The following is a 26,839-nucleotide window of genomic DNA, read 5'->3' as shown; positions in this document are numbered from 1 at the left end:
TTCTCTAAAAAGGGTATTAGGCTTGCTTTCACGAGCAAAAAAATACCGTTGCACGCGGTCTGTCTGTCTGTCTGTCTGTCTGTCTGTCTGTCTGTCTGTCTGCCTGCCTGCCTGCCTGCCTGCCTGCCTGCCTGCCTGCCTGCCTGCCTGCCTGCCTGCCTGCCTGCCTGCCTGCCTGCCTGCCTGCCTGCCTGCCTGCCTGCCTGCCTGCCTGCCTGCCTGCCTGCCTGCCTGCCTGCCTGCCTGCCTGCCTGCCTGCCTGCCTGCCTGCCTGCCTGCCTGCCTGCCTGCCTGCCTGCCTGCCTGCCTGCCTGCCTGCCTGCCTGCCTGCCTGCCTGCCTGCCTGCCTGCCTGCCTGCCTGCCTGCCTGCCTGCCTGCCTGCCTGCCTGCCTGCCTGCCTGCCTGCCTGCCTGCCTGCCTGTCTGTCTGTCTGTCTGTCTGTCTGTCTGTCTGTCTGTCTGTCTGTCTGTCTGTCTGTCTGTCTGTCTGTCTGTCTGTCTGTCTGTCTGTCTGTCTGTCTGTCTGTCTGTCTGTCTGTCTGTCTGTCTGTCTGTCTGTCTGTCTGTCTGTCTGTCTGTCTGTCTGTCTGTCTGTCTGTCTGTCTGTCTGTCTGTCTGTCTGTCTGTCTGTCTGTCTGTCTGTCTGTCTGTCTGTCTGTCTGTCTGTCTGTCTGTCTGTCTGTCTGTCTGTCTGTCTGTCTGTCTGTCTGTCTGTCTGTCTGTCTGTCTGTCTGTCTGTCTGTCTGTCTGTCTGTCTGTCTGTCTGTCTGTCTGTCTGTCTGTCTGTCTGTCTGTCTGTCTGTCTGTCTGTCTGTCTGTCTGTCTGTCTGTCTGTCTGTCTGTCTGTCTGTCTGTCTGTCTGTCTGTCTGTCTGTCTGTCTGTCTGTCTGTCTGTCTGTCTGTCTGTCTGTCTGTCTGTCTGTCTGTCTGTCTGTCTGTCTGTCTGTCTGTCTGTCTGTCTGTCTGTCTGTCTGTCTGTCTGTCTGTCTGTCTGTCTGTCTGTCTGTCTGTCTGTCTGTCTGTCTGTCTGTCTGTCTGTCTGTCTGTCTGTCTGTCTGTCTGTCTGTCTGTCTGTCTGTCTGTCTGTCTGTCTGTCTGTCTGTCTGTCTGTCTGTCTGTCTGTCTGTCTGTCTGTCTGTCTGTCTGTCTGTCTGTCTGTCTGTCTGTCTGTCTGTCTGTCTGTCTGTCTGTCTGTCTGTTACTGCCAGGAAGAAAGAAAGGAAAGTGCACAGGCCTGCTCACTGCAGGCTTGGCGAAACTAGGCTGTATGCCAGGTCCAGCTGAAAGCATCAAAAAGTCCTTTTTTGGTGGTGCCCAGCAACCATGTGATTGCATTACTAACGATTATAAAGAAAAGAATGTGGCACTGCGACCAAATTCTCATTGAGGATATGGCTTTGGGGATTACTCGGCACCTTCTTCAGGCGCGCCATTAGCCGAAAGGGACGCTGCACATACCTATTCAGACGTGACGGCATATTCAACTCCACAACTCTAAATAGTCTCCTGGGCTAAAAGTTGCACAAAGCAACTCGGCGAGGGCCAGGAGCCATAGTACAAAACAGCAGCCACCGCTCGTTATTAAACAATAAAACTGCACATTCTGCAAAATTGCATGAACAAGTGCAAAGATGTTAGCATCACAAAAAGACATCGCGAAAAAAAATCTTATTATATGGAAGCACACAATGCAGGAAAATTGAACTTATTTAACTAAATAATAATGTAAAAATAATACACCAATAGAAATTTTCAGCATATGAAGGAGACGCATATAATTTCAGCTGAGGGTACAAAAATTTTTTTGTTACCTCAGCTGATTTTTAGCTTTTGCTCTTATACCCACGCGGTAGAAAGCTATCGTAGTGCGCACATCGGATGTATGTTGCAATATTCGATGAAAGTCTACCTTTGCTGAGCGCAAAACGTACCGCCGTGTCGCCAAAGCATCATAAAGTATACTGAGTTTCGATAAAAGGTGCAGTCTTACCATTTATTGAAGCGAACCAACTAGCCCGGAAGAACGTGCAGCTTTTGGGTTTGTTATTGTTGCCATAGGGATGTGCAACGTACACACGACGGGGGATTAGCCAGAGTTCGGTGAGGAGAGCCCAAAGAAGAGGGTAAACTGGTGCCAAGAAAATGGTTGCGACTTGTGAGATATATCAGAATTATTAAATAGGAAATAAAAACAAAATATCGGGATAGAATATCACACAATTGAATACATGAAAATTCCTAAAAGATGTTTTAAATGCCCTAATTTTGGATACAATTAGCAAGGGAGTCTGCAGGTAGGTGTTACGTACTTGTGGAGGTAATCGCAAACTTGCTGCAATGCATAACCTCTGGCGCTCGCACCGAAGAAGAGGAGAGGTTTGTACATATCTGGGTTTGTTCGTGTTTTTGTTCAGATTTCTTGCTTTTTCTTCACCACCGTGTTTCAGGAAACCCAATGTCGCAGGGCGTTGCAGAGGGGAAGGCTCGTGTGGCGGCGACGTTTGAAGAGGCCCATCTCATACAGGTGGAGAATCTTCGCATGCAGTTCGGCCCGCGACATATGTTCTTTATTTTATATCAAGCAGAGGCATATCATCGGTTCGTCATTGCGCGTTTCTAGTTTTACATGACACATGTCTAGATGTCATACGCGTGCTCCTCTGACGTTGCATCTGGAACTTGTCAATCCGCTCCTGAAAAGAAATAATCGAATATGACAGTACAAAACCCGGTTTGTCACCAGCATATTGGACATTGAGTCAAATAGGAATGGCAGCGTACTTTTCATAACATGCCTTTTTTATTAATGAAATAATTTCTCATTAGAATGCACCAGAGCACAGCAATGCGGCTAGAAAGGAGATAGATCTTCAAAGGAAAGCTTTCTACAAAGTAAAAGAAAACGCAGCCGCACAGCTACAAAGGGAATTTGTGTACTCCAACTTGGGGGATCCCCTAAACATTGGGCTAACACAGCTCCTACATCGAGTTGTTTATGAATTCGCTCTCACCCTGCCTTATGCTAGCGGTCCCGGTTTGCTTAGTTGGTAGAGCGACTGCCCCGGTGAGGCAATCCCTGCAGCAGGGTGCATTGTTCTGCAAATACAAAGTTTCTGTGAACGCTGTTTATCTTTCCTTTGCTGTATGACTATCCTTGGGTATACACTGAACAGTAATTACTCCCTTATTACAAATCTGCTCAATCTTAGCGGATTCCTGTAAACATTGGATTCTACCTTCTTTACTCCACATTTTTAGCCAGGGTGACTTTCAATGCACCGTGCACCCTGGAGCGCCGTGCTAACAAAGACTTGTGTCTCATTGCAACCTTTCTAAACATACTTTTCACGCTTATGTTTGATTGACAATCACAGACTGCTAAGAAGCAAAATTTATCTGCTCGAAAAGAAGCGCAAGATCACAAAACTGGTTGAGATGAATTCAGAATTTACAAAACACTTAAAATTTACCGACCACTATTACCCTTTTGCGGAAAATTCCGGATCTACTTCTTACCTCCGTGCAATTTATAAAACGCTCCGCGTACCGTGCGATAGAACTGCGTGGCTATATCATCGACGCCACCATGAGCCCAGCTACGCTCAGTGCAGGAAACATGACTCTTCCGTTCGTTTGCCTTTAGATTTGCCTTGTGCCAGCTTTCGTGATGTATGTTGACAGCTATTTTGCCCACAAGAAATTTATACTAAAAGCCTGTATACTAAAAAAGCTGGAAATAAATTGCTTATTCGTTGCAGTGTATAAAAAAATGTAGTCTCATCGGACTTACTTGCAGATCCAATCATTCTGGGTGGATTCTTTTTCACAGGCCTTATCTGCAAAGTCAGTACTGGCCTCAAATGCACTACCACACTGATCGTAATTATGACCTTCCCTTCAAGTTATTTACACCGAAAACCAAAAGCCCGTCTCAGTAATAATAAAATTTCCCAGCCCTGTGGTAGCCGCGCTTAATCTATACTAACTAAGATTAAGATTGCATCTGCGCAGCTCACTTTCTGCTGCCCACGTATACGTTTTTTCTCCTTTGCACACGCGACCGTCACGCTTACACCGAACCAGGCAATCTGCCATTCCTCGACAACCTGCGACCCATCTGCATTTTGTGAAACATCAGGAAGGTCATGGAACGCGTAATAAACAAACGCATGACGCAGCTCTTGTGCAAGCATGAATTCCAATCGAGCACGTAATACGGGCTGCGAGAGATACCTACTCTCCCGGTTATCCTCTACGAACTGAAATGTGAGGTGGTAGACAATCCTTGACGACAAAAGAAATGTGCCGTCCTTGCAATAAACTTGAATAGCGCCCTCAACAACGTTGCATACGACGCGATTCTCGATGACCAAGCGGGTATACAGACTGCGGCAAGCGCGCATACAACTCGGCCTCTATTTTGCGGCCGCGCCGCAATGGCTGAATGCAGCAGCTCCCTCTACAACGCGATCCAGCTACATAGGCGTAGCACTCCACAGGGTACGGTGCTAGTCTCTTCTGGCTTCATCCTGGCAGTGGCGGTAAACGCACCACGTATGAGGTCGATACCATCGACCTCATAAGGTTCGCCTTCTAAGCGGACATCACCGTGTGAGCCACGCCGGGCTCAGGCCAGATGTCGGAACGCCGTTGTAGCTCCTCTTGCTGCGTGTTCTGGCTACAGGCCATTATTGCTCACTCAGTGTGCGGCAGCCGTCAATAATGAAGGTCAATTCAAAACCAACCACTGTTGGGGCTGGTTTTTCTTTGCTGTAGCTGCAACCGAATAGGTGACCCGGCGTTGAATGCGGAAACCCACTTCCATCCCCTATGAATGCCGCCGGCTCTTCCGGCTCCTGTACTGTCAGCTTGAGACAGGCAGCTCGCAGTTCTAGGCTCACTTCCGTCTCCGGCGCGTAACTGCTCAGGTGTTCAAGTTCCTTTTCTTTGTGTAGTGTCTACCTACTGACGATGGCGAGGAGTTGGCGGATATCGTCACAACGCCCCACACGCCCCACCCAGTAAGCACGTGAAAGCGTCTCTGCTTCGAGGCTGATCCGAGTCCGAGCGGAGCCGGCTCCAGCAGCTCCTCCCCGCTACAAATCTCGGTGACAGTCGTACATCACAGCTCCTTCAGCGTATACGCCAGCTGCTGACAGCCACCGCAGACCCGCATTACCGGCTGCTGCGTGAGCTGTTTCGCCTGCGCCTCCTGCAAAACATGGCGATCGTCCTCACGGTGAGGTGTGGCCGGACAAGCTTACCGAAATCGCTGGCCGAGTTGCGCACTACTGGCAGCCGCCCAGCCTCAAAGCAGCTAGCGCTCCGCCCCAGTCTGCTGCCGCCGCCTACAGCTTTCTGGCATTGAGGGCCGTCTGGAGGTTCTTGCCGAGCAGTTCGACCTCCTCGCATTATTTATTGTCCTACCGTCCCGCGTCGCGGTAGCGGTCGTGTCGTCGCTCCCCTGCTTCAGGATGCCCGGAATAATCGCTAATGAGGAATTAAAACTCGCTCCCGGCTATATGCTTATGACCATCGTATCTTCGGCCGCTCTGCTCGCAAGTTTCCACGCCTGGGTTCCTGGTAAGAGAGAGCGGTGACCCACCACTGACCGCTGCACGACGCGCTGGTCGACAGGTGGGGTGCCGTTTCTACATTTAATTCAATTTATTTCCAGAAAAAAATTCTGGTGGGACATCTGGGCTAAAAGCTGCATTTGTCAGCTTGACGAGGCCCAGGGCCCAGCGTATTACAAGGCAGGGAAAGTCACACAAATATTGAAAACAGAAAAAATAAAGGAACATAAAATAAAGATAATTAAACACACAGCACAAATATACGTGTAAATTGTGGTTTCAAGTAGAACGTGTATGCAATTTTGTAGTAATGTAATACTGAAAATGAAACATGCGTATGGATGATTTTAAACACATACAAAATGAAAATAAATAACATGAGTTTAACACAAGGTAGAAAAACAGTGAAAAAGAAAAAGTTTTCAGAATGTGGTTGCAATAGTTGTGTGACGAAAAAATATTAAGAAAAATATTTGCAAGAATGGAAAACAGTTATTCACCAGAATATCTATTGGAATACAAAATACTGTCGCAACTGTTTAAGGCTGGAATTGGTAAATTGCGAACATTTATTTAAAATTATCGGGTGGCTGTGCTTAAGGGACTGCAGTTTGTAATTGGTGCGGAAACTAGGAATTTGCCATAAATCAGTGCTGCGTGTAAATGTATTATTTCTTCTATGTTGAAGGGATGCGATTGTAGAAATAAATTGTCTAAAATGGCCTGATGAAACATAATATGAGCGCAACATGCGAAATTCATACATACTTTGTATGGGGACGATATTGTACTGACGGAAATATTGTTCAGTAGAAGAAAAGTAGCCATTGTAAGCTACGTTGCGCACAATATTTTTTTTTGTAAAATGTGGATCTTTTTAATGTTCCCTTCAGGAGTTGTTATCCACACTAAATTGCAATAATTAATATATGACGAGAACAGGGCGTGGTATATTTGAAGTTTATTATGAATTGGGAGAAAAGAACGGCATCTCGATAAGGCACCGGCTGTCCTGCAAAGTTTTGTGCATATGTTGTCAATGTGTGAATCCCACGTTAATGCTTATGAAAAGGTCACTCTGAGAATTTTATGTTCCTTAAAAACAGCAATTTCTTCCCCTTCGCACTGAACAGCATTTTGTAGGCTCACTATATTGTTTCGTGGCCGAAAAAGATTTACTTTCGTTTTTGTCGGATTAATCTTTAGGCTGTTACACTTTGACAACAAAACCAATTTTTCGAGCAGGTCATTTCATTAGCCGCCGCGGTGGATGAGTGGTAACGGCGCTCGGCTGCCGTCCCGAAAGACGCGGGTTCGATCCCGACCGCGACGGTCGAATTTCGATGGAGGCGAAATTCTAGAGGCCCATGTGCTGTGCGATGTCAGTGCATGTTAAAGAATCCCAGGTGGTCTAAATTTCCGGAGCCCTCCACTACGGTGTCTCCCATAACCTGAGTCGCTTTGGGACGTTAAAACCCCATAAAACCAAACCAATCGAGCAGGTCATTACACCATTATACAAGTTTATTTTCATCACGGCCAGATAAAAGAATGTTGCTGTCATCGACATACATAATAAATTGTGCCTTTGAATCAATGAGGAAGGGTCCTAAAATACCGCCCTGAGGCTCTCCGGCTTTGATGGGTAGAAAAGAGGACTGCTGATTACTAATATGCACGCACTGTCTTCTGTCGCGTAAATAAGATCGGATGAGATTAAGGGGTGTTCCTCGTATTCCGTGCTGATGTAATTTGTGTAAAAGAATGTCATGGCTGAGGGAGTCAAACGCCTTACAAAAGTCAATGAATAGGCTGAGGGTGAAAAGCTTATCTTCTATATTTTGCAGGATGTTTTCTTTTAGTGTTAGCAAGGCATTTTCAGTGGATCTCCCCTTTCTAAATCCATACGGCGCGTCAGAAAAAAGCTTCATCTTCTCAAAAAATGCTGACAAAGTAATTGGCGCTCGCTTCCTTGTCCACACCGGAGCAGAGGTCCGCGTCATTTGGGCCTCTTGTGCATAATGCTGTCGCAATGAGCAGATCATCCGCTCCAAATGATTAGCCGCTCCGCCGTCCGCACATTCGTCCCGTGATCCCTTAAGCTTAACCTAGCATTTCACCGCGCATTCGTTAGAATTTCAACGTCCCTTATCTCCCGCAAGCTGTTCTCGGCACTGACTTCCTGAGTTTCTTCAACATTCCGGTCGACATGCACGCTCGTAGCCTTATTAATCTGCTGTGGCATCTCGGTTATCAGAGTATTCTCCACAGCCACGGCGATGGGGCTTCGGCCAACAGCTCAAATCCCCGTCCCCGAGACGGTTGGGCTTTGAGCTTGAAAATTATAATTGTTAGAGTGAGAATCGCTGTGCCAAACCTCCATAATATTGATATCAAATGTGCCTTTTTCTGTATTTTTACTTGAACCATTTAACGGTGAAATTAACAGCTGAATACCCGATATAACTGTTTCTCAACTGTTTTTTTTCTTCCGAAACGTTGTCTGTTATTTTCTAGCCCAGCCATTTTCGAATTCATGCACGTGTCAGGCAGCCAACCGAAATTTTGTAGTGATCATGAAGGACGACTACATATCTTAAATTTATTAAAAATGGTGGAATTCACAATAAAAGTAAGAACTCAATGCTGATATAATGCATTAACTACTTTTTTCTTCTTACGCGACACTAAAAGGGAAGTTTGAGCGTTGTTAAGAATTTTTAATCGTCAATGACAATCTTGTCGGCCGTTGAGGCTAGTTTGCACATACTGGGAGATTTAGCACTCTGCTACTAAGAAACTACACAAAGAATAAAGCGAAGGCCACAAGACAAGCGTGATTCTCTTATGATTCTCATCTATTAGCCTGTGAAATTGTTTCATCAAGGAAAAATAAAAACAAAAATAGAGTGAATTTTTAACGACACCTAGTTTTGGGACAATATGAAAAATTAAGAGGCCTTTCTTATGACGGGAATATTTTTTTTCCCTAAAATCTTCTTGCAGACGACTTTGGAAGCATATTAAAGAGCCATAAAATAAAAAAAAAACGAGGAGGCTTGAGTGCAAACTCAGGTACGGTTAAGTGGAATGACCCGCCCTCGTTCACGAAACCAGTAGCAAAATAAAATGCCTGCTGAGGCTGGGCTAACAAGACAGGTTATAGGCAAAGCTTGCATATTGCTGTTTTGAAGACCACGGCCAAGATTGCGGCCTCTGGAAAAAAAAAAGGTTAAGCACCTGGCCTTCCATGCAAACAGAAAATCAGAGCGCTTACAGCATACACCGCAGCTAACAAGGATAAGACAATGAGGTGTGCTTTAGATGTCATTAGGTGCTACGATGTTTCATAGAAAAACTGAGACAGTAGTGGCATGGCGCTGGGTGCTGCCCTGCATGACATCCTTGGTGCAGAAATAAGAACAGTACCAAAGGATAACACAAAACCATTGTTGGCCTTTTGAAGATTACTCTGTTCTCTCTGTGTGTGTGTTTTTCATCTTGTAATTAATCAATAGATCGCATTGAAAGCAGTGGGCGTTTGCACGAGGCTTAAACCTGTTTTCTTTGTGTGTGCAGAAAGGCGAGATACTCATCACCACGGCCACCGACACTGGCTGGACGCCCTATTTTCCTCTTCTGGCTGGTGTGGTGACAGAGATTGGCGGTCCTCTATCGCATGGTGAGTTTCCGTTTATTGTATTCATGACGAAGCGTACAGTGAGACGCTAAGCGCCAATCCACACCAACAAAGTCTCCCTGCCAGTTTGTAGGATATAAACATATAGCAAACATCTCGTTGCGACAGCCATGAACATGCCCTATTTTCATTTCAAAGGAAAAACACACCGCGAACTGCACAAGTATAGTCCTGAGCAATATGAGAGAGAACAAAGAGCAATAATTTGTTACGCGACAGCGTATACAGCTCGTTCGATCGAAAAGACCTCGGCATAGTCGGCACTGGGTGTCCGAAATAATAGGGAGTTGCGTAAAAATTCGTATCATGCCAGCCGTTTGCCGCAGTATGTTCCGGATGGTGTGATACGATTCAACGTTTCGTGCAGCATAAATTCACTAGTTAAATTAAAGCATAGTTTGCGGCAGTAATTCGAAACAGTGACCTATAATCAGGGCTGCGTAAGAAAAATTGCGTCATGGTAATTTAGGGTTCCAGTGATTGATGATTGATTGGTGTGTGATAGGCAATGACGAGTGAATGAAATCGTTGTAATTGATTCACAAAATGTAAAAAGAGGGTTCAGTAGTGTCAAAATGCTCAGAATGAAAAGCCAGTGCTTGGTGATGTCAATTAAGAACATTTATTGTGTGTAATTCGTCAGTTCATTACATTAATTAGCACAATTAAAAAAAACTGATAAATGCGTTCGATGCTGTCAAACTGCTCAGAATGGAAAGCCTAATCCACTACGCTATCGCATCATACCTTAAAGGCGTATCTTTGAGTCTTCTCCAATTTTTTGAATACTCCATATTTATTGGTGAGAAGCGCCACTTTTTCTGCTCTCTTGCAATTTTTTTTCCGCGCGTATAATATCCAAAAGGCAATCTCAAATTTAGTGGAAAATAACCAGAAAATGAGCATTTTTTCGTATCAAGTTTTTTCCTCTCATACTTCTCACGACTGTACACACTATAAACGCTGTCTCGCAAATAAAATGTAGAGTAGCTTATTTTGCTACGGCGATGCGTTTCTTCATCCCACCAGGGCAAATCTTAGTTACAAATGTATGAGGGACCTTCGGTGACGTAAATAGCCCAGCCAGCGCCGCTGGCTAATACATGGTTACAGAAGAATACCTCGTTCCCCTGATAAGAAAATAAAACTTCGCCTATGTAGGAATGGCACTGGCGAGGCAAGGAAGCCGGTGAGTGAGGGTTGACGAGAACGTGCGTGCAGTGTTAGTGTGACCTGAAAATTTACGTAATCATTATGAAGAGTGGTAAAACATTTTCTGCAGAGCACTCTCGTCAGGCATGAAGTGCACCTTTCAAGCTTGCATTATTTGTGGGTAAACATGAAGTAACACGCAACTTGTGGTTGTTGCTGGCAGGGAGAAGCAACGTAACATTGGACAAAAAGCAGCACGTCAAGTTGGCGCTAAATAGACGAAACCAAAAATTTTGCAATAATAACTTACAAATGCTTACCGACGGTAAAGCTACAGCTTGAGTCAGTCAGCGGTGTAAATCAGCAGTTACTTAGCGGTTGCAAACGAGAAATAAGTTCGTGCTTTCGTTTAGCCTGTCGACGTCTTCAATGCTTTGTGTTGTTTCGCAAATGCAACGTTGCTACTGCGATTATACACAGGAGTAAATTCGCAGGTGCAAATTTGTGTATCTGTGGCCGAGACAGGTCCTTTGTGTCACGAAATTAAATGGACTGCAGAAAACTGACTAAATGAATATTGTTGAACGAAGGAGTATATTTTAAATGGCAATAGATAGTGGCATTATATGAGGTCGCAGAGCGCTGCTGCGAAATAGAACATTCGCGATCCAAAGCAGCGAGTATGTTTCGCTCGATGCGTCCGCTGTAAAGTCCAGTTAACGTGGTTGCGGCCACATTTATTAGTTTTAACAGCGTGCACCAGCGTGGTTACACCAGATAGCTCACGAGTATGGCGCCAGCTGGAATCCGAGTTAATAGTGTTTTTTCATTTTGGAATACGTAGTCTGGTGCGGGAAAGTGCGGTGCAAGGAAGCTGGATTCGAGGGTGGTATTTGAAAATACTTAGGAAATTAACATCTTGATCTGAGGTAACTCACAATCTCCTTTAGAACGACCTGGCGGTAAACAACACGATAACCATGTCCAAAAGGTCTCCTGCTTCACCACTAAGTGCATTTTTACAAAAGAATTTCGATAAGAACATTTCAGTAACCTGTTAAGTTGGCGGGTGGGCATATATTTATAAGAACAAGGGTAATGGGCACAACTCCTTTACGCGAAAGACAGACGACGCTTGGACTACTAATGAATCTTGCTGCGGCATTACCATGCATATACCGGCAACAGCCAAATATATCCAGTGGGTGTATTATCTTACTCATTCTTAATAAAGGAATCGCTTTACCCAACAGAGTTGTATACGGCTGGTTAAGCGCCTGTTGCCTGGCTTGAAAATAAGTAAGGCTTTCACAAGTGCACGTGCAGTGCTGTACTTATCTGTAAACGACACACCTGTGTAATTAATGCCAGGTTGGGAGCCATAATTACCTCTAATCTGTTTTCGGTGTTGAGCCCAAACTACACGCTGTCTTCACTACTGATTTGAAAAAAAAATTAAAAGAACTATAAAGAGGGAACCCGATAGTCTGCCATGGACTCACGGCGTTGGCCTCTCTTGTTGACGTCGCACGTATTACCGACAAACCGACCTCACATTTTTTTTTTTTGCAGTGTGCGGAGTGGGGATCAGCACATTATGACGTAGCTGACACAGACTTATATGAACAAACCAACCGGACTAAGGCGTGAAAACTGCAAATAACTCTCTGTTGAAGCATAACAGCGCATCGCCGAAAACTGTTTCTTGAACAGTTAATTCAAACAGGAAAACATACATTAACAAACTGCATAAAAGTAACAAAAACGAATTTTTCCTGGCGCAGTGGCAGTGCATTCTCGATCAGCAGTGAACAACTTTGAATGTAATGCTCATCTCTTATTTAGATATTATAGGTGAAACTGTTTTATGAGCAATATTTAAGCATAGCCTGTCTGAGCCTGCATTTCACTTGAGGACATGTACTTGAGGTGCCTCAACTGATTTTATTCTCTTCGCTAACCCTAGCCTAATTGTCTAGATTTTGCGCCTGCCTGAGGGTGCTACAGACAGAGAGCATCTGTGTGATCTCACGAATTACGCTCAAAATGTTCTGCTAAAACAATATTTATAATGTTGTTTAATATTTTTAGTGATCACACTTTTTCCTGATTTCAAATTTTTCTTTACCGTCTTTCTTTCGCCCTTTTCACTGTATTCGAGTAAAACCCAAGCGGTTCTCTTCTCCACCTCAGGTGCCGTTGTGGCTCGTGAGTACGGCCTCCCATGCGTGGTTGGAATCGAGGGGATCACCTCGATGCTGGACACTGGTACGTATCCTGGCGCGGTTTTGATGCCTCCGTCATTTTTACTGACCGTCCTTCTTCAAGTTCGCAGCACCCGCATAAATGCCGCTGTCTGGCAGAACAGCTTATGCGGCTGTATGCCTGATAACGTGCGCTCAAGTGGGCGCCTAGTTATGAAGCAGACTTCAGGCTTAGTTTTCTCTTCCCAGTGCTTACGTATAGGGCGAAAGCGGGGTGGCTAACAAAAAGATTTCAACTTAAGTTGAGCACTCTGCAGCCAGCTAGAGAAAACAAAATGACAGGTGTAACGTTGAGAGACAGGGAGAGGACATAGTGGGTCAGCGAACAAACTTGGGTTAATGATGTCGTAGTCGAAATAAAAATGAAATCGGTTTGGCAGGGTATGTAATGCGAAGGCTATAGATGCCCTAGCGGCCGAAGGTTGCCAAGTGTAATGGACTGGATATCAATAGAAGGTAAGCGTAGCAGGGGGCGGCAAAAAGTTAGTGGAGTGTATCAGATTAGGAAGTCTGTTGGAAACAGGTGGCCGCAGCTGGCACAGTACAGGGTTTATTGGAGAAATATGGGAGAGGCCTTTGTCCTGCCGTAGAAGTGGTTAGGCTGCTGGGGATGGTCATCCAGTGAAAGCGAACACTTCGAAACAATCTGCCGCGGACTCTGACCGACATAAAAAATGGAGGTATAAAGGTATTTAACTTGCCTCACTCAGCTTTTTATAACTACTTTATTGCATAAATCAGCAATCTGTGAATTTATGCAAACATTCCTTCTTTATGCCTTATTTCGGCTGTAAATTCCACAATATGTTACATTTTACTGTTAAACTGCTACCTAATGCTTACTTGTGCCATAACACTATTTACTTGTAGCAATTTTTGTGAGACTCGACGGTTGCACCTGTTTTAGGGCGAAAGCATTGTTCTGATGGATAAACCCCAATGAAGATCTTGCGTCGTTTGTATACTTGCGGTGTTTGCGGGTTTCGGCCAAGTGAAATAAAGAAATAAAAATATATCAAATAAATATCCATGACTGAGATTCGAACATGTGGCGGAGCGAACAGATCATCTTCGCTGGCCACTGCGCGAGATGACTAGACTATTCGCAATTTTTAAGGCGGTTTTTACTACACCGAATTTATGTTCCCTTTACGTGAACTGTTAAGAAATGTTCTAGGAAACGCCAAGGAAGACAACTAAAGAAGGCAGAGCACTAGGTGGGAGGTTAGGCTGAACGAATGAGGCAGAAGGAGTGCCACTCCTGTTTAAAGTTGGTCTGTTCATACGATTCTCTCAGATAAACAAGCATTTGCAGAAATGAGATTTGGTTGAAACAACTGATTCACTGTGCCATACATCATTCTAGTTCTTCATAAACTGTGTGGTGTAATCATAAAAAGAACATATCAAGATGAAAACCCAAATTCTCTTTTTCAAGGTCCGTTGCGAGACATCCATGCACAGAATTGCGTCGTCAAAATAGATTAAGCAGTGTTCAATGGTTTCCAGAACATCACAGAGGCGCAGTTTACAGATGACGCAAAACTGCCTTTTTTCTTAAGGCCAGTGTTAACGGGCAATTTTTCCTTACGTAACTTGTAGAAGGAGGTCTTAGTGCACGGTGAAAGTAATATATTTCGCACCCACGTAAGGACTTCATGTCCTGGCAATCCAATGTACATTGAGCTGCAAACCATCATCATCATCATCATCATCAGCCTGACCACACCCACAGTAGGGCACATGGCTCTCCCATGTCTCTCCAATTATCCCTGGCCTTAGCCCGCTGCGCCCACCCTATGCCTGCAAACTTCCTAATCTCATTTGCCCACCTAGCCTTCTGCCGTCCCCTGCTACTCTTGCTTTCTCTTCCAATCCACTCCATTACCATTAAGGTAATTAATGACCAGGACCAGGAATGAATTAAGGACCAGCGGTTACCTTTCCTTCGCAGTACATGCCCTGCCCAAGCCCATTTCTTCCTATTGATTTCGACTGGGATGTCAATAACACGTGTATGTTCCCTCACCCACTCTACCCGCTTCCTTTCTCTTAACGTTACACCTATCGTTTTCCTTTCCATGGCTCGCTGTGTTGTCCTTAACTTAAGCTGAACTCTTTTCGTTAGCCTCCACGTTTCTGCCCCCTAGGTGAGTACCGGTAAGATTATGCTGTTGTACACTTTTCTCTTGAGGGATATTGGTAACCTGCTATTCATGATCTGATAGAGCCTGCCATATGTGCTCCACCCCATTCTTATCCTTCTAGTTATTTCCCTCTCATGATCCAGATCAGCGGTCACTGCCTGCCCTGAGTGAACTGCTGTTCCCTTGCTAGACTGTTGAACATTACTTTGGGTTTTCTGCATGTTAATTTTTAGACCCACCGTACTGCTCAGCCTATCTAACTCACTGATCGTGCTTTGCAATTAATGTCCTGAGTGTCTCAACAAGGCATTGCCAGCAGCGAATCGCAGATTATTGAGGTATTCTCCATTTGCTCTTATCCCTAGCTGTTCCCAATTTACGCCTCGGAATACCTCTTGTAAACAAACGTTTCCAGGTTCAGATTCCAATGGCGGCCGTTCCGAAGCCAGAGATTCTTAGCACCCTCCGCTGCGTGACAGATCTGACCCCCGCCTTGGCCAGTTGCCCCGCAGCCGCTGCCGACTGAGGGCCGAGGGTTAATTGGTGTGTTCATGGAAGGTTTTTGCCAAGTACTACACCAGGGTGGCCAAATCCTGTTCTGGTGAGGGACTGCGTTGTCGGTTCTGGTCACCGAGACCAGGCCGCACCCCAGGCCTGGTTATGCAATTCCATCGACACGCAGATTTCTTTTTTTACAAACCCGGTGCAGAATTTCGCGGCACCGGGATTCGAACCCGGATCCTCTTGCACGCGAGGCCGACGCTGTACCTTTACGCTATCGCTGCTGAGTTTCATTACTTGGTGTCAAGTTCAAACATTGTTTTGTCGACAGGCTAAATAGGAGGACGAAAAACATGGATTTGTTCAAGCTCTTTTAAACTAAAAATAAGAACTCTGTTCACAAATGGACTGCCACAAAACGCACACAAGAATATGCCTCATGCGTAAATCCCATAAAGAAGGACGGTCAGAGAAATTTGAGGGCAGGAAAAGTGTGGGAAAATCACTAAATAAATTCGTCTGCAAAAAAATATATGGGATATTTAAGCTCCGCCTTAAGGATATGACGCAATCTCGTTAATCACTGAATGCACATAAATGCAGAATGGGCAATTCTCAGCTTTACAGTCATAAGTCCGTTGGTGTCCTCATGACACTCGTTGCATAATGGCACGGCGGTTAAGGGATGCGCCACTGCCCTGCGATGAGAGGTACTGCCACAGGTGGGTCTTGGGCGATCGAAGTTGCTCTTCCCGAGGAACCTCTCGCGATCAACCATTCACTACCACCTGTCAGGGAAGTTAGTTTGCTCACAATCCAGTGGGTAAATTGCCAAGGCCCCACGAGGTCACGTGACCTAGCATGCCTGCCTTGCCCATCTCCGGAGGTAGCTGCCTGAGGGTGGCAGCAACCTGCGCCAACCTTTTTACCGCCCACAACGCCGACAGCAGATTTTCTGCGTAACGGGGCTTTCAACACTATTGCGTTAAAATGGTGAAAATATCGGGTGGGAAATATTGCTAAAACTTCAAGCTGGTAACAGTACGCCGCACATAAAGATGGACCTGTGGAAGGCACATCCCAGACCACAAGCTGAAGGTGTCTGGTGTCAACATATTTATTACGAGGACTAGTTCAGCCAGGAGGGAGCGAAGCCGCCGCCAAGCCGAGAAGGCGCAGTGACGAGATCCCACCACGTAGACGTCGAATTCTGATCTGCATGCGCCCGCCGAGCGTGCTGTGGTATGTCGTCTTCTAGAGCCCCCGCCCCCCCCCCTCTTGCGAGGAAGTCGTGACGGAGACGAGCGATATGGTAGTGGGACAGCGGGGTGGTACGCAGGGGTGGAACGGGGACGTCCGGGAAAGTCCGTTGTCAAAGCGAAAACAAGGCCGGGTGTAGCTGCCGGTAAAGGCCGGAAGCTTCGGACGGTCGGTGAAAGCTGAATCGTGATGACCGTGGAAGAGGCGGTGAGGGCGAAGGCAGATGCACTTGATGCCGGGTACCCGAGTGTGAGTGGTAAGGAGCAGAAGAGCCACAGCGGCGACAAAGGGCAGCTGGAATGGTGCTGGAGGCAGGTGACGTGCAGGTGCGGCCAAAGCGCGGCGAAAGCAGCTTGTTGTGGGCCGGCCGCGGAATGTAATGAGTGTCCAGAAGACAGCGAGCAGGATTATGTGGCCCAGACGGGGAGACTGCAGGGCATGCTTGCGATACTGTCGGACAGACGAGGCGGTGGCGAGTAATGGTGACTGCGAGTGGCGTGGCCATTGTGGCAAACACAAAGGAAGCTGCTGAAGCAGTACCGCCTTGGCAGGCCAGGACATTCGGTACGGATGGAACGAAGCCGATGGTGCAAAGCGGACAATAAGAGGGATGTCGCCGCCACTGAGTCTAGAAGTGAGGTCGGCCCATGTGTAGTGTGAAAATGCGAGCCGGGTGGTGATGAAGGCGGAATAGGTAGGTGTGCTTCTGCACAGGGGCTCGAATCAGGAGTAGGCCTGCCGTGCGGATCCTCAACAGTGAGAGCGGCGGTATAGGAAGGCGACGTAGCCGGTGAGAAGGTGTGAGGTGGTGAGAAGACAGGAGGCAGGAGTGATGGAACAGGTGCCGGAGTGGCGGTCACAGTTGGTGGAGTCGTCACCTGCGGCCACCGAGCAAGACTATAGAGGAGGTGAAACTACCGTCAGCGCGAGCGAGCGCAGGCGACCAGATAAAGTCACAATTGCATGCGCTGACGGGGCTGTATGCAGAGGCGGCGCCATGCGGCGCCTCGTAGAAGCCGCAGCGAAAAAAACGCAGCGCCCGGGCAGGCTAAAGCCCCTGGGCTTTAGGGCAGGCGGCTCCGGCGCGCTCTCTGGCAGTGCGCGCTCAAAGCAGACGACAAGCAGACGAAACGGGTGTTTGCTTCAGCGGGCACGTCGTGACGTTGTATTTCTGCGCCCTTAAGTCAAAACAGCAACAGGCGCGGTATTGTCGGTGTCTCTTCGGGGGCCGTAATACTAACAGCGCTGCTACGAGCAGCGCGGCCTCCATCGAATTTTGCTAGAATAAGATGGGACGCAAGTGTTTTATTCGAAATTGCAAAATCGGATACAAGTGTTGCAGGGAGAAGGTGAGCAAGGTGAGAAGTTGTGCCGCTTGTTGCCTTCTCGGCTGACGTGTAGTCATAATAGCTGCGTCGTGCGACGCCCGCGTTCTCCTCCAGCAGATAAAACTTAGTGTGGTCACATACTTGACGAACGTGAAGGCATGTTTGCCTTTGACGAATGCCAGCAGCGCTTATACCCATCCAATCAAAGTCATCGCGCCAGTGTCAAACAAAAGCCCTGTGTACAGCCAGAAGCTACAGGTCATCTTATAGCGGTCATGGAAAAGAACGCGTTTTATCGTTACTGTGCTCAGATGGTTGAGGCGTAGCTCCAGTTGCTCTTCGGGGTACTAGCGGTAAAGAAGCGCGCGAGAGTGCCCTCAATAGAAGTCAGGCGCGTGCGGCCGAATAAGAGCAACACGCTCGACCGGTTGCCTTGGCAACCGAAACAGCGGTAGTTTCTTGCAAGGCAGCCAGCATGATAGTGGCGCCGCGGGCTTATGACCTTTTCCGGTCGCCGCAGACAGCAGAGTTTCCACTCCTATATAGTCTTCCTCCGTGCCTGCGGCTTACAGCGGGATCAGAAATGAAGGGAATTCGGAGCAGTGGAAGACTCCTGGCATGCTGCTGTGCTGGCCATGAAGAGGTCGTCCGGGACCGTGGACAGCGGCACGTCCGAAGCACGGTGGTTGCTTGAGAAAGTGCAGGGTTTCGAGCAGTGGCGAGTTCCGGAATCGTAGTGCGCGTGGGGCGAGCAGCGGTGACGAGACCGGGGAAAACGGTCTTCCCCTGCGGAGGCCCCATAGTGCCGATGCTGGGATGAGGCGTCAGCGCGATGTGGTCGCAGGACAGTACTGTCGGAAAGCAGCTTGCCGATCTCGCGGCTTGGCGCAGCCATAGAGGCGAGTAGCCGGTATAAGTGGTCACCAGTGGCTGATAGAACAGATGTGAAAAGAGCGGGGGAACAGAGAACCGCCCGCAGGCAAGACTTCCATGAGCTGGTCAGGCAGTGAGGCGATGTCTGCCATCAACACACTAAGGATCGCGCTCACCCGCTCAGAAATGCATTGCAGCTACAGTTACCGCAGCAGCGATGCGTCCGCAGACTGAAAATGGGTAGCAGCGAGGTGCATCATACGACACAGGAGCTCGGTGGGCTTGTGGGCGCCGAGTACTTCCGTCTCAAGCAGATGCTGCAGGCGACGTTGCTCCGATTGAGAAGTGCGCAAAATGAGCGCCGCTCGTAGATGGTCGTAAGGGCGATAAGCGGGCGGGGAGAGCAGAATGTCTCGGATGAACGTAGCAGTGACAGGAGGGAGAGCACCAATGACATGATCGTACATGTTCTCTTGGACGTGATACCGCGGAGGTGAAACTTGGACTCGATGGTCAGGAACCAGAGTACTGAGTCCAGGGGCCAGAATTCGGACAGCGGGAGCACGGAGACGTGCTCATGCGCTGTTGGCGGCGGGGACGACAGAAGCGACGAGGCAGGGGAAGAAGCTGTTGCCATCGCCTGCAGTATCTGTGGCAGGTGTTGAAGGCAGCCGGGTTCTCGAGCTCCGTGTAGCGGCAGGCGTAGGCTGATGCAGGCTCAGGCTCAAAACAGAGGCGGGGCAGGTCGAAGGTCGGAGTCGCCAGTTTGTGGAACGCACATCCCAGACATAAGCCGAAGGTGGCTGGTGTTCACAAAGTTTTAAAGAGCACTTGTTCAACCAGAAAGGAGTGGAGCCGCCGGCAAGCCTAGAAGGCGGAGCGCCGAGATCGGCTCGCGTAACCGTCGAATTCTGATCCGCGCCCGCCCGCCGAGCGTGCTGGGGGATGTCGTCTTCTGGAGCCGGACACAACCCTGCAGGCTACAGTCTAAACCTAGCCAACAAGCGCTGACAGGTCGGAAGAGATAATCACGTCGCATGGGTTCCACGCCAGAACACCAAACAAAAGTTGGAAAACCTTATGGAAGTGATGAATAGAAATCTTTTAACAGTGAATAATCTGCAATGCATCACAATGTTTTGTTGCTAGAATCAATTTACAGGCACTAGAGTAGCCGACTGACTGACCATGAGGGATATTGACAGGCCATGTGGGACAAATGTCTGAGCATAGCGCAGTACAGCCGGTACGCGATCTTTGCAATAGCTTCAACTGCGCTTGTACGCACTTAATGGTATGCCGAGGTATTTGGGCGGTGCTCACGGTCACTCCACGCCTGCATACTCAGCTGGTGTGGTTCCCCACAATCCACGCCACAGACCGCAACTCTTGGGACGGTTCCTTCGCAGACAGCTGAACCAACATTACCGTGTTGTAAACGTGAGAACCGAAAATTGTGCCGCACAAGATCAAAAGCCTTGCAAGGTCAATTTAAAGCATTGCCAGTTGTTCCTGAGAGTTTCTTCAAAACCGGAGCACTGTTTTAGCAATATGCAGGTTAGTTTGAGTGGAACGGTCCCTCAAACCACATGTCTGGCGAGGGCCAATGACAATCTGATTTTTGCAAAAGTTCTGCCGAATATAAAAAACTTTGAAATTTTTTTTTTATCAGTGATGTTTGGTACAACTGCTATGTTGCTTGTTTGTAAACATTTTCATCAAAACTGTGATGTTCTGGAAAATGTTGAGCATCTTAAGTAGAATGGGACTCAAGAGGGGCTTAAAGGCCTTGTAAAATTCTCCAGAAAGTCCATCAGGCCCAGATATCCTTGAAAGTGGCAATTCATCAATGACATTTTGTAGTTCGGCTAACGGTAATGGAAGGGCCAGTTATTGTCGAGCGCTCATCCTCAAATAAGGGCTTCACAAGGGAGACGATGCGCGCCACAGCTTCAGGATCGGAGGCCTGGGAGGAAGCGAGAAACAGATCCTCGCAGTATTTCTCGATTTACAATAAAAAGAAATCCGTTGTAGTCACCACGGAACTACCTTAGTAAAGTGCTTATATTTCCTTTGCAAACGCATGACGGTGGTCATCAAGCAAAACCTGACGAATCGGTTGCTCTGAGTGCTATGCTCAAATGGCGGCAAACCGAATATGGGCAGGCCTGTAGCGTTCCGTGCCAAACTGTTGAAGCTTGGCACTAGACAACAGCAATTTCCTCCGAGTACAAATCAGGATCGTCACAATCAAGATCATATAGTGTATAAAGTGTTTTCCGTAACTGCTTCCCTTCAGCCTTTCTTTAGCCGAACACAACACGCCTCTGGTTAAACTGCAAGACACTCTCGCGCTGTGCATTGCACATCGTCTTTCTCATAAACTAATAATGCAATAATACTAATATTTGCGCTTTGAGCAGTGTGGCTGTAGTGACAGAGACATGTGTGCTGCATTTGTTGGCGTGGACAATGTTAATGCAGAAGCACGGCACTTGAGCAATACGTGTTTGCGTTTACAACATTGCTGTAGAAATGTAGCACTGGAGCACAGGCCGCCGGAATACATTGGATAAATTGGCATGAAAAAGTTGAAGACGCGCAAAGTGGCTCCCTGGGTCAGTGGACACCTCCATCGCGCTTTCATGTATGTTGCGGTGGTGTATACCTGCAAGAAACTGCACTTTCGCACAGTATTTTGTGCTTAGGAATGCTAAACCGCCAGCCATTTTTGAACGCGACACCGTTAAAGGCCCCCTGACGCAGGAAAATCCTGCGTCGTCGTCGTTGTTGGCATTGTAAGCGAAAAATCATGAGTATGACTCTGAGAGGTGGTGTCCGGACAGCAGCCTAGGAGGCAGGTGGGCCACTTAGGTAACGTGACCTTGCGGTGTCGTCATAGCCTGCCCTCTGGATAGTGTGCAAACTGCACACCGTGGAAGGTGTCAGTTAACGATTCGTCGTTCGGCAAGAACAACCTGGCCCGCATAAGGCCCACCGCTGGGAGCACCTGCCATCGCATGGCAGTGGCGCATCTTTTAACCGCTACACCAATGCGCCAGGTGAAGTGTGAGGACTCCCAGGGGTTTATTAATGCAAAGTAGAGAATGCCTTTCTGCACATACGGGAATTAAACCATTACGCTATCGCCTCGTATACCCCTAAGGCTGAGCTTAAGTGACACCTCCATTTCATAAAAGTACTTTATGCTAGGCATACAGCCTGTTTCCTTATTAATTCGTTATGCTAGCTAACGAGTACAGTTATTTGGCATGGAACCTTTAAAAAGCTACTTGAAGAATTCGCTGCTATTCTGCGAACATGATGGGAAGTGCTCAAAAGTTTAGAGAGGAAAAGATCAAAAAGCAGCAAGGTTTGGATACATCCACATTAAGTACCTTCATTCTTCTTTTACAGCTTGACCTACTCTGCGTATCGGTGGTCAGGGTCACTTTCGCTAGATTAAGGCGAAATAATTGACTATAGAACTTTGTTGTATATGTTATGCGGCATACAAATCAGCGCGGCACACCTGCAACTATGATAACGACTCCAGCTCTTGTCATGGAAGTTGCTTTTTCCCACAGGGAAAATAAATCAATACGAAAGAAATAATTTAGAGAATAAATGTTTTCTAAACAATGCGTGCTGTCCTTCTTCTAGGTGATTACATCCAGCTGGATGGAAACACCGGACTCATCAGGAAGATTTCGCCGCCGATGCCCGAGGAAGAGTGAGCGACATTCTTCCAAGTGTGCTGCCTATCGACGCCTACCTCTCGCCGTACTCCTGAAAGGGTCCAGTGGGCGCATTCGCCGGCGAGATGTGAGACTTCTCTTTGGCGTTCAGAAATAAAAATTAGAAAATATTATAGAACAACAGAATGCATTTTTTTTGCACTGCTATTTTGGGTATACCATGAGGAAACACTACTCGCTGGAGGTTCCGCAATTGGCAGAGTGGCGTTTTTTCTTCTAAGAGGTGTCCATTTTACTATGCGGCTAGGAAAGAAGTAGGAATGAGTAAATTACACCCGGTATTTATATCATGAACAGCAGATGATGCTTGCACGGCGATGCTCGCACTGTAGTTCACGAGTGCCGTTTCCCCTTCATTACGCTATTTCTTTTTTTTCACTGTGCCCACGAATCATGCACATCGTGCCCTTAGAGGACTTCCTTTGCCGCAGTGATAACTGAACTTGATTTGTTTTAATGTGCTATTTGCTAGCGCATTACAAATTTTAAAGGAATTATCCACTTCAGTACAAGCGTCAGTGCATTATGAAGGTATATCAATTGGCTGTTAATTCATATTTCGTATACTAACACTACGGTAGGTTGATACACGCTTCACGTTGTGTTACTTGAGGCCGTTGTCTCCAAGACTGCTAGGATAGCCACGCACCAATAATGCTCAATGTTGGTCATGAGGCCTTCATGGAGCCCTAACGCGCCTGAATTGCACATCGTACCGGATACGTCAGGTGCCCGCAGGTAATGCAAGGGCTGTCACACGAAAGCCACCTTCCAGCGTTCTTGTTTTTTACTTGGCATGGCTGCCGACTGCTCTACCACGCGCTGCATCTCTCGCGCTTCTCGCCTAACTGTTGTGGGGACCTGCCATGCAGCCCACTGAGTTTGCTTTCCCGCGAGGCACCGTGCAGCAGCAGTCTCACCCCGAGGATGAACGCGTTCCCTTGTCAGTTACATTAACTGGCAAGAGAGGGCGCCAGCATTGCTGCGCGGGAGACTGCTGAAGCTCGCCCGCGGGAGATGGGGTTTCTTCGGCTGGGATAATCGCCGCGAACGGACGCGTCGCTCGCGGCTCTGCTCTTCGCCGGCGGGGCGAAGAAGCGACGGGGAGGCCGGCTCCCGTACTCGTCCGGCCTGCGGAGTTTATATCCCTGGCCCTAGCGCGGGCGAACATTCGCTAGGAACCTTGCTGGTGAGTCGGACGACCTCGATTCATTAGCGTGCCTTGTTGCTAGCTGGCGTTATTGTTGCTGTAGCAATAAATGCCTGTTTGTGTCAGCCAATGTGTCGTTCCTTTGTTCCCCCAGAGCAAGGCCCGCCGTGGTCGGCGAGCGCTCGGTAGCGTACGCGATCACGGGGTGGGGTCCGGGCGGCTTTGAACCGTGTCAGCCGCGATTGAGTGGGGAGAACGTACTTATCTTCCCCATTCAAACCCTACACTGTCCAAACGACATATTAACGCGACAGCGTTAAGGAGTTCGTGTCGCAGAGAAGCCGGTGTCGGCGTCGACCGCAAAAGATCCTATTTTTCGCAATGTACCCCACTGCCCCAAGAGATGACGCGCAACGACAGCGACTCCTAATCGTCTCACTCGAGCGCAGTGAGGCCGTGCGGGCACGCAGTAATCACGCGGTGAGCGGCTAACAACGCAGCGCACATCCAAAGCGCGTTCACCACGAAGCTTGCGGCTTGCTGCTCGTTCGTTCGGCGCGGAAGCTATGCTGGCGTTCTTGGCATCGGGTTTGTCGAGAACGATGTGCCGACGAACTATTTTTCTCATTCTGCAACACGGTTTAGCACTCTCATTTCTTGATGCCAAAGAACACTCGAGGTTTGTTCACATTCTCAATTACCGTATATACTACCATAATCAACGCACGTTTCTTCACGTCTGGAAATTTGGGGTGCGTCCCTTAAGCTGGGTAAAGAAATATGAAAAAAATTAAAGCATTAAAAATGGGCCAAAAGTAAGCTGCAAAAAAACATACATCGTCCCATACAACCTACCTGCTAAAAAAGCAAAATGCACTCTTCAACACTTCAATCGTAAAGAGCATCGTAAGTCTTTTATATTGAACCCACACGCACAATCGGCGGAAAAGTAAGTGGGGGCACGCGACAGCCGGCAAAAATGAGGTAAAACTGCGTCGCCATGTCATCTGACATTGCACGAAAGTTTCCTGCTAGAAATCTGCTGTTTTGTGCGGGTCCCAGCAGCAACTTTGCTGGTTTTGGTCTGGGCCTGCTGGTCCCAGCAGCACCACTTGCTGGTTTTGTGTTGGGAACTTGTCCCAACAGCAACCTTACTGGTTTTGTACTCGATCAACTGGTCCCAGCAGTAAACGGGTTGGCTTTGTACTCGGTCAACTAAAACATATGGTTGTTATTAAAACAAGTAGCCGGTCGTCAGAAGGGATTTACTAGTCTCAGTAGAGAAGAAATTGGCTTTATATTGAGGTTAATATTGACTTGCCTCGAGAAAAGTTGATCAGCTGGGAATTCAACCTGGCTTGTATCGGGCCAGATGACATAGTTGGAAATAAAGTAGGTATGAGTAGTTTTATTCGGAAGGCGTGTATTAACGGCCTTTTGGCAACTGCTTCAGAGCTTGAAACTTTTGTTTTTATTTGGTAAGCACGCAGACAGGTGTGACTAAATAAAAAAACACCACAGTGAAAAATAAGCAATACAATGCCACTGGTAATTTCTCGCGGTATATCATGTGGTAATGGTGTTACGAGTGCATTATAGTCGTTACAATTAGTTTATGGAAAATGAAAATCGGTTTTTGGGGAAAGGAAATTGCGCGGCATCTGTCATCTCGCGGGACGCCTAAACCGTGCCGTAAGGAAATGGATAAAGTTATAAAATCGGCAATATAACAACAAAAGCACACTGCGGTTTGCTATATGCTGGTTTGCATCAAATAACTACGACTTCAAGCACCAAGAAAAAACAAAGCAAGAAATTCCAGTATCCCTGATTCCATTCCCAATTACGGTTTATTAATCAGTGCAACCTTATCCCAAAAACACATTGGTGCATCTTTTACATACAACGAATGAAAATTAGTTATTTTATGTCATGTATATGCTTTAATAGATTAGCAACACTATTTGTTACAGATACATAATATCTAGTTGCATGAAGGAAAAACATTGCTGATACAACAGCCTGCGGCACCTGTGGTTGACTATTGACATGAGTGCTAGGAGTGGTACGCATTTAAAACACAAAAAGAGAGCACAAAAAGTAAAATATTTTAGTCACTGTTCATTATGAGAGGAACCAAAGACCACATAAATTTACACCATACCTAAAACTAAATATGTGGAATTGTATCAGTGGACTTGCATAGGAAAAGGCAGTAGCAAAGGCATCATTCTAGAGGCTCTCAGACTGTTTGAACAACTTCGTGACTAACCGATGTTCATTTATGTTCGCTTGGTGCACAAGATGGGTCTTTATCAAATTACAAATTAGATTGACATAGTACAAGTATGCCTGTGCACTGAATTTAGGCAACAGAAACATTGGTAAGCAATTTTGCAGTTGCATTACGGTATGTCCAATAGGAAAGCACCTGAGTTTTAAAGCAGTATCAAAGCCCATACCTATTACAACTGCTATGAAACAAAAATGTACAAAACATAACGAATAGAATCGAAAAGTGAAATATATGCTTTAAGAAAATTTACCGTAAAAAATTTGGGCACGCGTTGAAAGAACAATAATATAATCACATAAAGGTGAATTGCGAACACAAAAAAATTCTAGAACACTTTGCAAGAACAAAAAAATCACATAAACGTGAATTGCAAGAATGCACAAATAATTACAGCAACTGAACTTGCAGCGTGAGAGCAAATGAAAGTTGGAAGAGATCACAAGTTGGAGAGGACACATGCTTAATGAGGAGATTTGCACAAAAAATACTGAATGGTATTTTCATAAACCCGGACGTACTGCATCATCAAACCACTTTTAAAGAGAAATGATGCCACCACAGAACAGCTTTCATTTTAACAGACATGTATGAAAGAATTCATTAGCCCAGCGTGTCAGTATGACTTCATTGTGTGTAGAATATTACAGTAGAGCTATGGAATAGCTGTTAGCTGTACAATAATGCGTTCCACAGTTGTTGCGACTAACTGTATTCAATAATGCATGCTGAACTGAGCGGTGGCAAAGAGATACAAAAGCAGACATAGTTCGCCATCAACAACAGGCGTATCATATTGACATCTGTGTGGCTTTAAATAATAAAATACGGAGAAAA

General features: G+C 46.8%; 1 protein-coding gene across 4 annotated transcripts in view; it reads left to right on the top strand.

The window, feature by feature from the left end:
- Nucleotides 1–22,679, top strand: part of LOC144121901 (rifampicin phosphotransferase-like) — a 212,446-nt gene extending 189,767 nt beyond the window's left edge. For 3 of the 4 annotated variants that reach the window (XM_077655346.1, XM_077655345.1, XM_077655348.1), the window contains 4 exons: nucleotides 2,448–2,524; nucleotides 9,156–9,258; nucleotides 12,622–12,696; nucleotides 22,465–22,679. In XM_077655346.1, coding sequence (XP_077511472.1) covers nucleotides 2,448–2,524; nucleotides 9,156–9,258; nucleotides 12,622–12,696; nucleotides 22,465–22,538 — 329 coding nt within the window. In that variant the 3' untranslated portion in view covers nucleotides 22,539–22,679. The remainder of the gene's footprint in view (nucleotides 1–2,447; nucleotides 2,525–9,155; nucleotides 9,259–12,621; nucleotides 12,697–22,464) is intronic. The other variant, XM_077655347.1, reaches the window with a different exon arrangement.
- The last annotated feature ends 4,160 nt before the right edge of the window (nucleotides 22,680–26,839 follow it).

This window comes from Amblyomma americanum, chromosome 2, assembly GCF_052857255.1.
Source record: "Amblyomma americanum isolate KBUSLIRL-KWMA chromosome 2, ASM5285725v1, whole genome shotgun sequence".
Taxonomy (NCBI): domain Eukaryota; kingdom Metazoa; phylum Arthropoda; class Arachnida; order Ixodida; family Ixodidae; genus Amblyomma; species Amblyomma americanum.
Note: the sequence above shows the minus strand (reverse complement) of the source record. Positions and strands in the feature narration are given on the sequence as shown.